This window comes from Salmo salar, chromosome 03, assembly GCF_965601325.2.
Source record: "Salmo salar chromosome 03, fSalSal1, whole genome shotgun sequence".
NCBI classification, from domain to species: domain Eukaryota; kingdom Metazoa; phylum Chordata; class Actinopteri; order Salmoniformes; family Salmonidae; genus Salmo; species Salmo salar.
In genome coordinates this window covers 69,217,771-69,235,401 of record NC_138293.1, presented here as the reverse complement: position 1 = coordinate 69,235,401, position 17,631 = coordinate 69,217,771, and the positions used below count along the sequence as shown (strand labels likewise).

The 17,631-nt window shown below is 42.7% G+C and overlaps 2 protein-coding genes across 2 annotated transcripts; both read left to right on the top strand.

The window, feature by feature from the left end:
- Positions 1-219: 219 nt before the first annotated feature.
- Positions 220-5,262, top strand: LOC106601202 (retinal cone rhodopsin-sensitive cGMP 3',5'-cyclic phosphodiesterase subunit gamma). Its single transcript, XM_014193207.2, has 4 exons — positions 220-320; positions 2,436-2,593; positions 2,765-2,805; positions 4,369-5,262. Exons 2-4 carry the CDS (start codon positions 2,448-2,450, stop codon positions 4,443-4,445), a joined length of 264 nt encoding a protein of 87 aa, XP_014048682.1. The 5' UTR covers positions 220-320; positions 2,436-2,447; the 3' UTR covers positions 4,446-5,262.
- A 4,130-nt stretch (positions 5,263-9,392) lies between these two features.
- On the top strand, positions 9,393-16,977 carry LOC106601203 (G-protein coupled receptor family C group 5 member D). Its single transcript, XM_014193208.3, has 4 exons — positions 9,393-9,541; positions 11,138-12,432; positions 12,718-12,773; positions 16,269-16,977. The coding sequence occupies exons 2-4, from the start codon at positions 11,208-11,210 to the stop codon at positions 16,365-16,367; spliced, it is 1,380 nt and encodes a 459-aa protein (XP_014048683.3). The 5' UTR covers positions 9,393-9,541; positions 11,138-11,207; the 3' UTR covers positions 16,368-16,977.
- Positions 16,978-17,631: the final 654 nt, after the last annotated feature.

Here is a 17,631-nt window from a genome sequence, read left to right as displayed (position 1 = left end):
CACATACAGACAATGTCGACTCGCTTGACACAGGCGTGCCAAGGCTTAATTGGATAAGTTAGTTAAAAACAACATATTGACCTGCCTCACTGATGTCCCCACCCCCTCTGATGTCAAGGAATGGAGGTGGGGTGAGGGTGGTGAAGGAGCTGGCTGACCTTTTTGGAGACCATGTGACTGGAAACCAGGAGACTGCAGGATTAAGAATCAGGGGTATTTAAACAAAGTCCGGTTCCTTGTATTCATTTTGCTCTTGGACTGACATGCAGCAGTAGCTCTCATTTCGAGACAGAAGCTCCTTGGAACATTTGTGAAATTAGGTGAGGCAGAGACTTTTTATTTATTTATTTATTTTTATTTAACCCTTATTTTCCAGGTAAGTTGACTGAGAACACGTTCTCATTTACAGCAACGACCTTGGGAATAGGTTACGGGGGGGCCTCCTTATTGCTACTTTTCTTTATTATTCCTTAGAAATAATACATTACTACTACTTAATTACTTATTGCTAATATAGATGAATACATTAGTGCTACAGTATAAGTACACATAACTTGTAAAGGAAGTATAAAGGAAAAGTTCCAAGAGTATCAAGCAGGAACATCTAAGATTGTGATTGATTGACTCATGCAAATCTATCACCTGTAGCCATGATGCAGAATGTACATGCATTTGTAATTGTAGCTCACCTGCTCAATTGAGAATTCTAGCATGATAGCAATGAGTGTGCTTTCAGATTGGGAAGTGAAATGTGGAATCCATTTGTGTGATATACAGAAGTCTACATAGCTACAAACGTGTGCATCTTGACTCTAAAATCATTGGCACATTAGAAGCAGCAAGTTCCAATGTCCATACTAGAATACCATTAAGGCATGCCCAATGCATTGCTTCACACTCAGTGGTATGCTAGTGTTGATATTGGAACAGTGAGATTTTATTTATAATAGCGCAGTGGGAACTAGGTGGGAAAACATTTGTGCCAGTCAATTGATAAATGATGTGACTGTAGAAACAGTTGACCTGCAGAAATCACATTCTGCTCCTTAGGGGGAAATGTCAAAACCGCAGTGCAACATCTAAAAAGTTGTAAAACAATGACAGGATTTTCAATGTGCATCCAAAACTTCCAGTGGAAGGCAGATATCTGAGAGAGAGCAGACACCACATTCCTAGAGAGAGAGGCTAGACTTACCTGGTAGAAGCAGAGACTGAAATCACAACAACAGATGCTTTTGCACAGCTTTACAGATCTTTATCCCCTCTGGATGGGCATTTGGCAGCAGCATAGGGAGAGCCAGATCTGTGATCTCATGCAGGTGCAGCATCTGTTGAGTTACATACCATGTCCTGGTAAAGTGAGCTCCATCCACGTCATTATGTTAACAGGATTATGGAGCTCCCAGGTTCAGGGAAGGGGGTACTCAGGAGACAGATTAGGAGGATACTGCTTAAACGGATGAAGAAGGACAGAGTGTGGCCTCACCTGTTGTCCAGTATAGTGTCTGAGCCACTAAAGAGATTGGCAGGCCAGCCACAGCCGGTCTCAATACCATCATTAATTGACGTCCGTCCCGACATCCTTACTAAGTCATAAGGATCAACCTTTTTTCCCTGATGACATCGAAGGCCAATGGGATCTTAAATCAGATGCACAGTAGTGAAGATATAATTTACAATAGTGTTACAATGCTATATGCATGTATATAAATTCAGTGGGGGCTAGTCAAGTCAATACTTTAGTCAGGTCAAAATAATTGATAATGTAAAATCAGGCATCTAAAAAGATGTCCATGCTAAGAAAGGAGAGTATACAGGGTCAAGACAATGTACCAACCCAAATGGGAAAGATGTTTAGAAAAATATATTATGGGACTGAGAAATGAAGGAGGTGATTTACCCCCTCCCTTCGTGATCTAAGCAATTGCGTGTGACACAGAGGACATTCCTGGGATTTAAGAAGGGCAATTTATCAAATTGGGTTTTATATGGAATCAAAGATAATCTGGCTGTTTAGCCAAATCCCCCTAATCTATCCTGATTACCAGTAAGGTGGCTGGAGGGAGCCTGGCAGAGCGCTAGAGATTAGCAGAAAGAAAGCAGTAGAGAAGAAGAGAGGGGAGGGGGGGGGGGGGGGCGGACAGACCTGAAGTGAAGTTAAACTAGCCAGGATAGACATAGAGAATGGGAGTGAGGATAATACAAGATAGAGGGAAATTATAGACTTTCTGGCCAACACTATAACAGCGCACTCTCTTTCTTTCTAATGGGATTTATTGGCTTGGGAAACATGTTTACATTGCCAAAGCAAGTGAAATAAACAATCAGAAATTAAGAGTAATCATTATACTCACAAAAATGTCAAAAGAATAGAAACATTTCAAATGTTATATTATGTACAGTCTTATAACAATCTCTGTCTCGCTCTGTGTCAGACCTCAGCAGAAATGAACACAGCTCCCCCTGCAGGAAGCGCCCTGGCAACGCCCGCCGGAACAGCTGGCCCCACCACCCCCAAGAAGGGACCCCCCAAGTTCAAGCAGAGGCAAACCCGTACATTCAAGAGCAAGGCCCCCAAGCCTGGCCAGAAAGGGTGAGAATCTCTCTCTCTGTCATCACACATTCACACAAACTCCACACACAACCGTTCCACTTATTCACACGAACAAGCACTCAAATTTCTCACATTCTCAAACCTGTATAAATGCAGACAGACAAATTCTAGAATCTGTAAGATACAAACATGTTTCCTTGTCAATTGCAGATTTGGTGATGACATCCCCGGCATGGAGGGTCTTGGCACAGGTAACTTTGATATTCCATCTGCAATCATCAGTAGTCATGTTTGTTCATCTATATATGTGTATTTCTACTTTCAGTATACAGCGCCTTCAGAAAGTATTCATACCCCTTGAATTATCCCACATTTAGTTGTTACAGCCTGAATTCAAAATGGATTAAATATTTTTTTTTCTCACACATCTACACACAATACCCCACAATGACAAAGAGAAAACATCTTTCTAGACATTTTTGCAAATGTAATGAAAATAAGTATAAGTACATAAGTTTTCACTCCCCTGAGTCAATTACATGTTCGAATCACCTTTGGCAGCGATAACAGCTGTGAGTTTTTCTTGGTAAGTCTCAGAGTTTTGCACAATATTTTCCCATTATTATTTTCAAAATTAGGCTCTGTCAAATTGGTTGTTGATCATTGCTAGACAACCATTTACAAGCAGATTTAAGTCAAAACTGTAACTCGGACACTTAGGAACATACACTGTCTTCTTGGTAAGCAACTCCAGTGTAAGTTATTCTCCTGATGAAATGTGAATTCATCTCCCAGTGTCTGGTGGAAGCAGACTGAACCAGGTTTTCCCCTAGGATTTTTCCTGTGCTTAGCTCCATTATGTTTCCTTTTTACCCTGAAAACTCCCCAGTCCTTAACGATTACAAGCATACCCATAACATGATGCAGCAACCACTATACTTGAAAATATGGAGAGTGGTACTCAGTAATGTGTTGTATTGGATTTGCCTCAAACATAACACTTTGTATTCAGGACAAAAAGTGAACTGCTTTGCCACATTTTTTGCAGTTTTACTTTAGTGCCTTGTTGCAGACAGGATGCATGTTTTGGAATATTTTTATTCTGTACAGAGGTCCTTCTTTTCACTCTGTCAATTAGGTTAATATTGTGGAGTAAGTACAATGTTGTTGATCCATCCTCAGTTTTTAAAGTCACAATTGGCCTCATGGTGAAATCCCTGAGCGGTTTCCTTCCTCTCCGGCAACTGAGTTAGGAAGGAACGCCTGTATCTTTGTAAAGACTGGGTGTATTGACACACCATCCAAAGTGAAATTAATAACTTCACCATGCTCAAAGGGACACTCAATGTCTGCTTTTATTATTTTATAGGTGCCCTTCTTTGTAATGAGGAATCGGAAAACCTCCCTGGTCTTTGAAGTTCAATCTGAGTTTGAAATTCACTGTTCGACTGAGGGACCATACAGATAATTTTATATGTGGGGTACAGAGATGAGATTGTCATTTAAAAATTATGTTAAACACTATTATTGCACACAGAGTGAGTTCATCCAAGAAAACGTATTGACTCAAGACATTTCAGATTCAAATTTTTAATTAATTTGGAAAAATGTGGAAAAACCTGATTCCACTTTGACATTATGAGGTATTGTGTGTTTTAATCCATTTTCAATTCAGGCTGTAACACAACAAAATGTGGAATTCCTTCTGAAGGCACTGTATATCGACAACCAAGACAACCAACAAGTGTTCCTTGCCCTTTTTCATCAACTGGACAATCAATACTAATTGTTTCTCCCTCTCTCATTCTCTCTAGACATAGCAGTGGTCTGCCCATGGGAGGCCTACGGCGACATGGAGCTCAGTGATCTGGCCAAATATGGAATCATCTAAGACTGCTGCCTCCTGCCTTCCCTTAACCTCTCCGCTCTTGACCCTTTCCTTCTGTGTTAGTCTGGCGCGCCACCATAAGGCGACTGGCCATCCCCCTAAAGTGGTCTCGTCACTCCACACTGTTCTTAAGTCTGTTGTGGTCAGGCACTGCGGCCTGAAAGACCACATACGGTGGGCAGACGGAACACTGAACTGTTTATTTTTATTATTATCATATAATAGTATTATACTGTATTTTATACAGGACATAAGAAATACTTGATGTGATACAACAAGACCACCCCCACCGCTCCTCTCTACAATAGCCTACCTCGGCTCCCCCTTCCCTCTGTCCTTTTGTAATCACTCAGATCCCTTTAGTCCTCCAATTCCTCTGTGAACCATCAACCACAGCAGTGGACGCAAGCAAAGACTAGCTATGACTAGCTTGTACTTGCTTATAGTCTACTACAGAACTGTAAATATGTCTCTGTTTCCACTGCAACCTCCACCTTCGTTACCCTCCCTTTTTACCCCAATCTCTTTTTTTTGCATTGTGTTTTTTACTTGTTGTTGATAAGGTGTGCTACTGTGAACACACAGGAAACGAAAGGGATGAGACCAGGGAGGAGGGTGTGTGATGCTTTGTCATAGATCATTATGGTGAAGGCATTCCCTGTTATCCCTGTGGTGCTACCACACTGCCCCCTTCTTAGTGTATGGTATGCCACCAAACAAAATATAAATATATTGATGTGTTACAAACACATTTATATGACGGAATGTGTATGTGTGATTGTATGTCCTGATAGATCCAGTAAAGTTATTATTTTCAATACTCATGTTGTCCTTTACTCTTCTGTCATCTCTGAGAAAATATGAGAAAATACAACCCCTTCCATGATGGGGTATAAAATGAAAATTTGAGTATGTTATACTTTTCACTAATATCTGACATTCTTTTAAAGAACATTCATTCAGAACAGCAATTAACATTCATAAGCATATAATTCAACCATATTCTTTCTACATTGCTCCACAATAACTGTAACGGATTGGCAGTCGTGGTGAAGGAATGAGGCACAGGAAGCAGCGAGCACAGGGTAGTGGCGTATTTAATGTACACTCACTCATTAAACAAAATACTCCCACACACAGGGGAGAAAATACACACGCCGTAAAATAGCGCCGACACGAACATGAACCGTCACTTTAGAAATAATCCCGCACAACACGGAAGCGGACCAGCTAACATAAATAGCCCCGCTAATTAACCAAACTAAACACAGGTGCACAAAACCAAAAGGAAGGGAAAACCAAAAAAGGGAAACAGTGGCAGTTAATAGGCCGGTGACGACGACCGCCGAGCGCCACCCGAGCAGGAGGGGGCGCCACCGTCGGTGGGAATCGTGACAATAACATACTGTAGTTTGAAACTTTAACAAATGTACAGTACCAATCAAAAGTTTGGACACACCTACTCATTCAAGGATTTTCCTTTATTTTTTTACTATTTTCTACATTGTAGAATAATAGTGAAGACATCAAAACGATGAAATAACACATATGGAAACCTATAGTAACCAAAAAAGTGTTAAACAAATCAAAATATATTTTATATTTGAGATTCTTCAAAGTAGCCACCCTTTGCCTTGATGACAGCTTTGCACACTCTTGGCATTCTTTCAACCCGCTTCATGAGGTAGTCACCTGGAATGCATTTCAATTAACAGGTGTGCCTAATTTGTGGAATTTCTTTCCTTCTTTATGCTTTGAGCCAATCAGTTGTGTTGTGACAAGGTAGGGGTTCAAAACAGAAGATAGCCTAAAAGACCAAGTCCATATTATGGCAAGAACAGCTCAAATAAGCAAAGAGAAATGACAGTCCATCATTACTCTAAGACATGAAGGTCAGTCAATACGGAAAATGTCAAGAACTTTAAAAGTTTCTTCAAGTGCAGTTGCAAAAAACATCAAGCGCTATGATGAAACTGGCTCTCATGAGGACTGCCACAGGAAAGAAAGACCCCTAGTCACCTCTGCAGCAGAGGATAAGTTCAATATTGTTAACTGCACCTCAGATTGCAGCCCAAATAAATTCTTCACAGAGTTCAAGTCACAGACACATCTCAGCATCAACTGTTCAGAGGATACTGCGAGAATCACGCCTTCATGGTCAAATTGCAACAAAGAAGCCACTACTGAAGGACACCAATAAGAAGAAGAGACTTTCTTGGGCCAAGAAACACGTGCAATGGACATTAGACTGGTGGAAATCTGTCCTTTGGTCTGATGAGTCCAAATTTGAGATTTTTGGTTCTAACCGCCATGTCTTTGTGAGACGCAGAGCAGGTGAACGGATGATTTCACGTGTGTGGTTCCCACCGTGAAGCATGGAGGAGGTGGTGTGATGGTGCTTTGCTGGTAACACTGTCTGTGATTTATTTAGAATTCAAGGCACACTTAACCAGCATGGCTACCACAGTATTCTGCAGCGATACGCCATCCCATCTGGTCTGCACTTAGTCCCACTATCATTTATTTTTCAACAGGACAATGACCCAAAACATACCTCCAGGCTGTGTAAGGGCTATTTGACCGGGGAGAGTGATGGAGTGCAGCATCAGATGAACTGGCCTCCTCAATCACTCGACCTCAACCCCAATTGAGATGGCTTTGGATGAGTTGGACCGTAGAGTGAAGGAAAAGAAGCCAACAAGTGCTCAGCACATGTGGGAACTCCTTCAAGACTGTTGGAAAAGCATTCCTCATGAAGCTGGTTAAGAGAATGCCAAGAGTGTGCAAAGCTGTCATCAAGGCAAAGGGTGGCTACTTTGAATTTGATTTGTTTAACACTTTTTGGATACTACATGATTCCATATGTGTTATTTCATAGTTTTGATGTCTTCACTATTATTCTACAATGTAGAAAATAGTAAAAATAAAGGAAAACCCTTGAATGAGTAGGTGTGTTCAAACTTTTGACTGGTATTGTATATATTTCTCACAACCGGTTTACTATGTTAGGTTTTTCACAAACATACTGTACATGTCCTTATCTCAGAGACACATCCAACTGTTACCAGTGTCTTATAGAACAACGTCTCATTTCCATGACATAGCAACCACAAATATTGAGAAAGAATAATACAGTATGCCACTCTTAGAATATTCCAGACAATGTCCTGGGTGTTACAATCCCTTAGCACACGAAAGGAGGAAATCAACTCCTTTATTTCACAGTCCCCCAAATATCTTTCTCAAAATGTCTTTCCCATTTGTGTGTAACGCCCTGGCCATAGAGAGGGGTTTTTGTTCTTTATTTTGGTTAGGCCAGGGTGTTACATTGGGTGGGCGTTCTATGTTCGTTTTCTAGGTTTTTGTATTTCTTTGTTTTGGGCCGTGTGTGGCTCCCAATCAGGCACAGCGGAAGTTCGTTGTTTCTGATTGGGAGTCACACATAAGGAGCCTGTTTTTCCTTTGGGTTTTGTGGGGGATTGTTTCTGTTTAGATTATTTCCTAACAGGACTGTTTTGCTGTTGTGTTTTTGTTCATTTTTGTAGTGTTCTCTTTTGTTCTAATTAAATTTCAAGATGAACACTAACTCCGCTGCACCTTGGTTTACTCTCTCTCCCGACAGCCGTAACATTGTGTTGCTACATTGTTTTGGTTGATGCCCTGTGGTCATAGGTCACTCTCTGTGTCTGTGCTTTAATATTTATTTAGTAACTCTTGATAGTCTACTGATACTGTAACTTCTTCTCCTAGGTCCCTGAAGCTTATGGAAATCCTATACTGTGAGCAGACAAACTATCCCGGCCTTTATGTCTGTCTCTATGAAAGCTTCAGTGTTTATCCCCTCTGCTCCATTTACACACACCTTACAGAACGTCCTTGCCTGTACAGACTTGAACCCAGGAGCTCAGCACGGGCTTGTTCATACAGAGACCCATTGGAAGGCATTCTCCCTCCCTGACATACACCACCCGAGGGGTATCAGTGTTGTGAGGTTATGTCTAAGTGGTTACTGTTAGTCTTAGGGACAGTTAGATGAGTCAGTTGTGTTATTCAGCCTCCTCCTCCCTCCTCCTCGGTCATCACTAGTTACTACAGCCACAAAGTAATAAACCATGTCTATTTCTACAAAAATTTGATTTTAAACCTAACCTTAATCCTAACCACACTTATGTCTAACCTTAAATTAAAAGCAAAGATCAAATTTAACCTCTCTCTGTAACATAGCAGTGTGATTATTTATGATGACCTGGCATTCAGATCTGGGCCTATGCATATCACTTCCAATCACGTGGTCAACTCTCATAGCTAGATGTTCAACTTTAGCATTTCCTTAATACTGTGTGTGTGTGTGTGTGTGTGTGTGTGTGTGTGTGTGTGTGTGTGTGTGTGTGTGTGTGTGTGTGTGTGTGTGTGTGTGTGTGTGTGTGTGTGTGTGTGTGTGTGTGTGTGTGTGTGTGTGTGTGTGTGTGTGGCGCGCGCGTGTGTGTTTGTGGGCGTGTGGGCGTGTGCGTGTGCGCATGTGTGTTCGTGGGCGTGCGTGTGTGTATGTGTGTGGGCGTGCGTGTGTGTGTGCGCGTGCATGCTTGCGCATGTGTGTTTGTGGGCGTGTGTGTGCGTGTGTGTATCAGTGCCTGTTCCATAGCCTCCAGGGATTTGAGCCCCACCTATACTTTGCTGTTTTGTGAGATAGACTAAGAAAAAGAGAGTGAGAGGAGGGGAAGTCAGGGGTGGGTCAGTCCAAACTTCTCTCCTATCGCTTCACCAGTAGATGTAAATGTGGCTGAGGTGAAAACCAATCATCTTTAGTTTCCAAAATAATTTACTCCCTCTCTCATTCCTCTCTTCCTGCTTTCCCTCCCTCCCTCCCTCCCTCTCTCCCTCCCTCCCTCCCTCCCTCTCTCCCTCCCTCCCTCCCTCCCTCTTGCACTGCCTGTAAGAGATATGGGAACATCCTTGAGTTAGGAGGCATGTTCATACATAGATGACTGTCTACTGATGCATCAGCTGAGAGTTAATTGCAAATCTCAAGTGGAACTACAAGTAGGAGAGAAATAACCACCAAGCACAGAGGTGGATGCACTGAAGCCTCCGGATAAAGGGTAAATCAATTAATGTTACTTGTCCTTGCTAGTTTGAAAGTAGCTTGAATGGAGGTATATCCTACCATTTTTTTGCCACCTGTTTTTCCACAGGATGAGTTTGTTGTTTTAAAGTAAAAATGTTGCTCAAGATTAAAAGTAAGCAGTTGAAGCAGCGATGCCTTCATGTCTCCTGTTGTTGGATGATAATTAATCATTATCGTTTAGACTGTTGTTACTGTCAACCAATTAATCATTATCGTTTAGACTGTTGTTACTGTCAACCAATTAATCATTATCGTTTAGACTGTTGTTACTGTCAACCAATTAATCATTATCGTTTAGACTGTTGTTACTGTCAACCAATTCAACGACCCAATCAACTGAAAAATATTCAAAACAATTCTTTTAGTAAATATTTGTTTATGTTATATAACAAATTACCAGCCACATGAACATGTTCCTGAAATAATCGGTAAAGATAGACTTGACAGAGAGGTTTTAGTGACTTTTAGAGGTTTCATCTCCTGCCCTCTGTGCAACACAGTTATCCTTAAGGGTTAAATAAAGGGGCCAGGGCCATATTTACCCAGCGATAAGCAAATGAAATGTCATATTTGAATCTCTGACACTGAAACAAGGGCTCTGTTATGAACTAGAGGAAGTGACAATCAACTATCAGGAGAGTATATCTCTGGCTTCTCTCTCTCACTACCTCTCACTTCCAATCTCAGTGTGTCAACCCCCCCTCCGCATTTGTATTTCACTGTCACGCTCACTCCCTATTGCCCTCTTTCCTGGTTTCACATGGCTTTATGAGTTAATGTAGTCTACATTTTTCCTCTGTGTAGAGCAGGGATGGGGATCGGGACGTCCCAATTTGTATTTATTTATTACGAAATCAGTTGGGGTTTCAACTTATTGCTGCGAGTTAAAATAGTGGAATATACAAGGTGCAATTTCGAAATGTGGTTGTCATCAGCAGTTATTCTCTTGTCATATAAAGCACTGATAGTCAGTCAATTAGCCCATGTCAGCTAACAGTTTTTAGATCCCTAAGTTAGTTTTGCAGCCAGCTATCTAAACTGTCCTGTATAAAATACAGTATAATACTATGATATGATTATGTTAGTCACTCAGTTATAATATTAAAAACTGCAAACATTTCTCTCTACCCTATGGCAAAATGTGTAGAATTGCAATTATCTGTAAACAATGTGGGTACGCAGACCCGCGAGCAACTGCAGCCCCTCATGATGAGTTCAGATTTTCTGTGGCCCCGACTTCCTCCAAGTTGTCCATCCCTGATGTAGAGTATCTAGAATCAATTCCTAATGAAATCACTCCTAATTCCTCTGTTCTTACTGTGTACACAAAGTTATTTCCCTGTCTTGGCATGTCTGTGGTCTGTCTGCTCCCTTCCCTCTGGCTGCTCTCTCTCTCTCTCTCTCTCTCTCTCTCTCTCTCTCTCTCTCTCTCTCTCTCTCTCTCTCTCTCTCTCTGATCTTTATTCAAACGCACCTTAATTGATTTGATTGTCCTAAATACCGCTATGCTCTATAAATAAAGATATTCAGAGTCAAAAATACATGCGCTCATGGATGCTACTTTTTCCAGGTAGCAAAGGCCCATCTGAGCAGGGAGTATACCATCAAAACAGAAAACCAGAGAGGAAGGACACAACAACATGCATACAAAACAAAACAAAAGGATGGTCTTTCCATTCCAGACACACAAATCTCTTTTTCTCATCCTACTATTCAATGTCCCACTTCCCAGCACATGTCAGACCACACTGAATGCCAGCACCCTCAACCAAACCATCCCTCCCAGTGCTGCCACTAGCTCTAAGGCTATCCCCAATATCTCCGCTAACAATCCCACTGTAAAATCCATTATCAACCGAGGCACCACTTCCTTCCTCCAGCGCAACTCTTCCTCAAACTCTACTTCCCAGGATGCAATCCTGGGGTGTGGGGCGGATCTGGACCCCGTGTACTCCTACCTGTGTGACCGTCAGGCGGCGTGGGGTATCGTGGTGGAGAGCCTGGCCTCACTGGGTTTTGTGGTCAGTTCAGGGCTGCTGGTGGGGCTGCTGTTCTGGACCCTGTGGATGTGTGTGTCGTCCCGCCAGCGCAGGGGCATTGGGGGGAGCGTAGCCTCCATGGCTTTGTTCCTGCTCAGCACGGCGGGGGTCTTCGCCCTGACCTTTGCCTTCGTCATCCGCCTCACCACCCAGACATGCCCCACGCGCCTCTTCCTGTTCGGGGTGCTGTTCTCCCTGGCTTTCTCCTGCCTGCTGGCACACTGCCTGGCCCTGCTGGGCTTCTCTGTGGCCCGGGGCTGGGGGGAGGCTGGGGTGGCCCTGGCCCTCTTCACCCTCCAGGTGGTCATCGCTACAGAGTGGCTGATCATTGTGCTGCTGCGGGACGGCCAGCCCTGCCAGTACTTCCAGGGGGAGTTTGTCATGTTGCTCATCTACGTGCTGGTTCTGCTGGCCGCCGGCCTGGTCCTCTCCCTGTGCTGCCTCTGCAGCTCCTGTCTCACCTACAGCTACAGCTACAGCGGGGGCAGCCGCCGACAGACCCAGGTCCAGGCCACGCTGCTCTGCCTCACCCTGCTGCTGTCTGCTGCCATCTGGGTGGTGTGGATCGCCCTGCTGACCCGGGGTAACATGGAGATGGGCCGGCGGCCGCAGTGGGATGACCCGGTGCTGAGTATAGCCCTGGTGGCCAACGGCTGGGTCCTGCTGCTGGGCCACGGACTAGCCCAAGTGGTTCTCCTCTGCAGGTGGGAGGCCAGCTCAAAGGAGGGCCCCCTAGACTTTGGCGGATGGACCAGTCCCAACGCCAACCTGCCAGGGCTGGGGAACCTGATAGAAGGGAGGGAGAACAGAAGCTTTGAGAACGACGGTGAGGAACGGAGAAGTGAGAAACAGTAGCACTGGAAAGGAGTAAAGCAGGGAAATGTACTGTACTGCATGTCTACGTTTAGTTAATCAGTAACATAACATTAGAAACACAGAAAATTTACTGGTGGTACAGTACTAATAAGTTGCATGGAAGCTAAATTATATATGGACTAGCTCCAATGAATAAAATATGACATATGAGGTTAATTACACAATCTGTTACTTGAATACTTACTGTATGGAATCTGCAGATAATTGAGTCATTGTATTGTGTTCTCTTCCCCAGGCAGAAAACAAGACCCCGTTTTCCAATCACCATATGAGTCTGGATTCTCAATGACAGTGAGTAGGCTTCAAAATGGCTCTGGGCTTACTAGATGATTAATAGGAATGAGAATCAGCATGTTGTAATAAAGAATAACTAACAAAAATACATGCTTAATCCAGTATAAGATCATGTATAGAATTGTATTATACAAAAGACAAAATTCACAAATTCTACAGCACAAGCATAGAGTCATGTCTCAATAATCGATGCCTTCTGGGAATGCAATTAAGTCCAGAATTTGTGGGCGGAGCTATAAAGTTGGCTGTCTGAAGTATTAAAATGTAAATGTACTTTTAATCAGTCTATCTGCATATTTCAAGACATGGCACATGGGGGTGTAGTGAGATACCCGGTGGTTTGGATGATTCTCTTACAAAAACTGAAAAACATACGCACATCCAGGTACTTTACATGGATGCCTGATGACACTCTTGACACAAACTGCTACAGACCTATATCTATCCTACCCTGCCTTTCTAAGGTCTTCGAAAGCCAAGTCAACAAACAGATTACCGACCATTTCGAATCCCACCGCACCTTCTCCGCTATGCAATCTGGTTTCAGAGCTGGTCATGGGTGCACCTCAGCCATGCTCAAGGTCCTAAACGATATCGTAACCGCCATCGATAAGAAACAATACTGTGCTGCTGTATTCATTGACCTGGCCAAGGCTTTCGACTCTGTCAATCACCACATCCTCATCGGCAGACTCAATAGCCTTGGTTTCTCAAATGATTGCCTTGCATGGTTCACCAACTACTTCTCTGATAGAGTTCAATGTGTCAAATCGGATGGCCTTTTATCCGGGCCTCTGGCAGTCTCTATGGGGGTGCCACAGGGTTCAATTCTTGGGCCAACTCTTTTCTCTGTATACATCAATGATGTCGCTCTTGCTGCTGGTGATTCTCTGATCCACCTCTACGCAGACGATACCATTCTGTATACTTCTGGCCCTTCTTTGGACACTGTGTTAACAACCCTCCAGACGAGCTTCAATGCCATACAACTCTACTTCCGTGGCCTCCAACTGCTCTTAAATACAAGTAAAACTAAATGCATGCTCTTCAACCGATCGCTGCCCGCACGTCCAGCATCACTACTCTGGACGGTTCTGACTTAGAATATGTGGACAACTACAAATACCTAGGTGTCTGGTTAGACTGTAAACTCTCCTTCCAGACTCACATCAAACATCTCCAATCCAAAGTTAAATCTAGAATTGGCTTCCTATTTCGCAACAAAGCATCCTTCACTCATGCTGCCAAAAATACCCTCGTAAAACTGACCATCCTACCGATCCTCGACTTCGGCGATGTCATTTACAAAATAGGCTCCAATACCCTACTCAATAAACTGGATGCAGTCTATCACAGTGCCATCTGTTTTGTCACCAAAGCCCCATATACTACCCACCACTGCGACCTGTACGCTCTCGTTGGCTGGCCCTCGCTTCATACTCGTCGCCAAACCCACTGGCTCCAGGTCATCTACAAGACCTTGCTAGGTAAAGTCCCCCTTATCTCAGCTCACTGGTCACCATAGCAGCACCAAAGCTAATTCCTCCTTTGGCCGTCTCTCCTTCCAGTTCTCTGCTGCCAATGACTGAAACGAACTACAAAAATCTCTGAAACTGGAAACACTTATCTCCCTCACTAGCTTTAAGCACCAGCTGTCAGAGCAGCTCACAGATCACTGCACCTGTACATAGCCCATCTATAATTTAGCCTAAACAACTACCCCTTCCCCTACTGTATTTATTTATTTATTTTGCTCCTTTGCACCCCATTATTTCTATTTCTACTTTGCACTTTCTTCCACTACAAATCTACCATTCCAGTGTTTTACTTGCTATATTGTACACTGCTCAAAAAAATAAAGGGAACACTTAAACAACACAATGTAACTCCAAGTCAATCACACTTCTGTGAAATCAAACTGTCCACTTAGGAAGCAACACTGATTGACAATAAATTTCACATGCTGTTGTGCAAATGGAATAGACAACATGTGGAAATTATAGGCAATTAGCAAGACACCCCCAATAAAGGAGTGGTTCTGCAGGTGGGGACCACAGACCACTTCTCAGTTCTTTGCTTCCTGGCTGATGTTTTGGTCACTTTTGAATGCTGGCGATGCTTTCACTCTAGTGGTAGCATGAGACGGAGTCTACAACCCACACAAGTGGCTCAGGTAGTGCAGCTCATCCAGGATGGCACATCAATGCGAGCTGTGGCAAGAAGGTTTGCTGTGTCTGTCAACATAGTGTCCAGAGCATGGAGGCGCTACCAGGAGACAGGCCAGTACATCAGGAGACGTGGAGGAGGCCGTAGGAGGGCAACAACCCAGCAGTAGGACCGCTACCTCCGCATTTGTGCAAGGAGGAGCAGGAGAAGCACTGGCAGAACCCTGCAAAATGACCTCCAGCAGGCCACAAATGTGCATGTGTCTGCTCAAACGGTCAGAAACAGACTCCATGAGGGTGGTATGAGGGCCTGACGTCCACAGGTGGGGGTTGTGCTTACAGCCCAACACCGTGCAGGACGTTTGGCATTTGCCAGAGAACACCAAGATTGGCAATTTCGCCACTGGCGCCCTGTGCTCTTCACAGATGAAAGCAGGTTCACACTGAGCACGTGACAGACGTGACAGAGTCTGGAGACGCCGTGGAGAACGTTCTGCTGCCTGCCTCAACTATGTAAAGAAAAAAGTATTTAATAAGATTATTTCTTTCATTCAGATCTAGGATGTGTTGTTTAAGTGTTCCCTTTATTTTTTTGAGCAGTATATTTACTTTGCCACCATGGCCTTTTTTGCCTTTACCTCCCTTATCTCACCTCATTTGCTCACATTGTATATAGACTTAATTTTCTACTGTATTATTGACTGTATGTTTGTTTATTCCATGTGTAACTCTGTGTTGTTGTATGTGTCGAACTGCTTTGCTTTATCTTGGCCAGGTCGCAATTGTAAATGAGAACGTGTTCTCAACTTGCCTACCTGGTTAAATGAAGGTGAAATAAACATTTAAGGGTCGAAACGTTGTTATAAATAAATATCACCTGGGAGTAGCAGTGTGCGGTATTTTCCTTTGTTTTCCATGGACAATTCTCTTCTCATTACTCATCTTGAAAAAACGTATACTAAAAATGTGGAAATCAATCAATTCACCATCATTAACACCATGGAAAAATCTATTTATTATTCCAATATTGAAAACGCGTGGGCTACGGAGAGAAACAAAATGGTGCAGTTTCAGGCCATGTGGAGGAAAGTGATGCGGGCGCTGGAGATGGGGTTGTGTGCTAGTGGGTCTGGGCAGGTGTGATGTAGTTGATGTTTTTATGATGTCATTTGTATGTTTATGTTTTGTATTGTTCATAAAAGATAAATAACATCTTACAAAAGAATATGACCCTTGCCATTACAAGCAATGTATATGTAATGTTGAACAACTAATTGCCATTATTTACTGCACTAATGTTTTAATGTTTCACATGTTTGTGTTTCAGGAAATAGATCCTGACAAAGATTACTCCATCCCTCGTCCTCAGACCACCAACATCAGCGAGCCCTATGATGTATACTATGGACACAGCCTGTCTGATTAAGATCACATTGCTTTTCATGTATACACACCCACACACAAAGACAACATTTTTTTTAAAACGTTACACCGGCAATAGCATCTTCTAAATATGTGTATGTGACTAATACAATTTGATTTGATTTATACATGCACTCTCACATGACCCAGAAATGTTTTGGAAGTTCAGCTACAAATGTATATTTCTTAAATAGAACCTGCATTGCAACATGATTTCCATAATTATGTGACTAAGGCTCAATTGATTAGTTAAATTTTTCTTTACTCAGGCTGGATCCAGATAGAATGAGCTTACTGAATCTGAGCTAATGTGACAAGAGTGTTTTTGCAACATGCTGCTTGAAAACACCAGAGACAGTGTCTAATAGTCTCAGGCAGGAGGAGGCGTGATTCTGTCTGTATCAGGGTGCCAAACTGCAGGGATGTGTGAAGAAGAGAAAGGACCTGGCAGCGATAAAATAGACCCTTGTCATCATGTCTTAACATCTTACATAAAGGTGCATGCCATTTTTTTTTTTTACACCCCACTCTATAAATACATGTTTAAATCAATGTTATGCTATGCATATTGTGCAGTTTGAAAAAGTGTTATTAAAATGGAATGTTAAAAGGTATATTTGTTAGTCATATCTAACAGCAGAGGGCTGATTCATTCTCACACAAAAAGAAGCACAAGCTAGACTGAGTGGTAGTACTGTTTTAACCACTAGGTGACACTGTACAAGATGTGAATTATTGTTGGTGGGATTCAATTTACCTCAATGTTCATACCATTATTGAGTCACCAAATGTAAACAAATGCATTCCATCATGTAATTTCCCCATGCAAATAGCAGTTTACTGAGATGAATGATAGATCTGTAGCGCTCTAGGAATGACATGAGCACAATATAACTTGGCTATAGGCCATAGTGGGCGAGTCAGTCAGGTCAATACCTCAATAATTCACTGGATCCATATGCTTTATTGTTTCACTGATCAAACAGCCCTCAATGTAATCCTTTCAATTAGTCCTACTTCAAAAATCTGGAAGTGCATGTCATCAAATTGGCAATTAGCCTCTTGTGCATTAGAGCAATTAACAGGGATATGAGATTTCCTCCAAACTCAACCCAGACATTCACATTCATTAACTTTAGATGCAATGAGAGATTGGTTACAGAAAATTGACTACTTTAGATTTTAGGTTGTCATAGTTGCCACCAGCTCTACTACTAGTGAACAATAGGTACAGTGAGGGGGAAAAGTATTTGATCCCCTGCTGATTT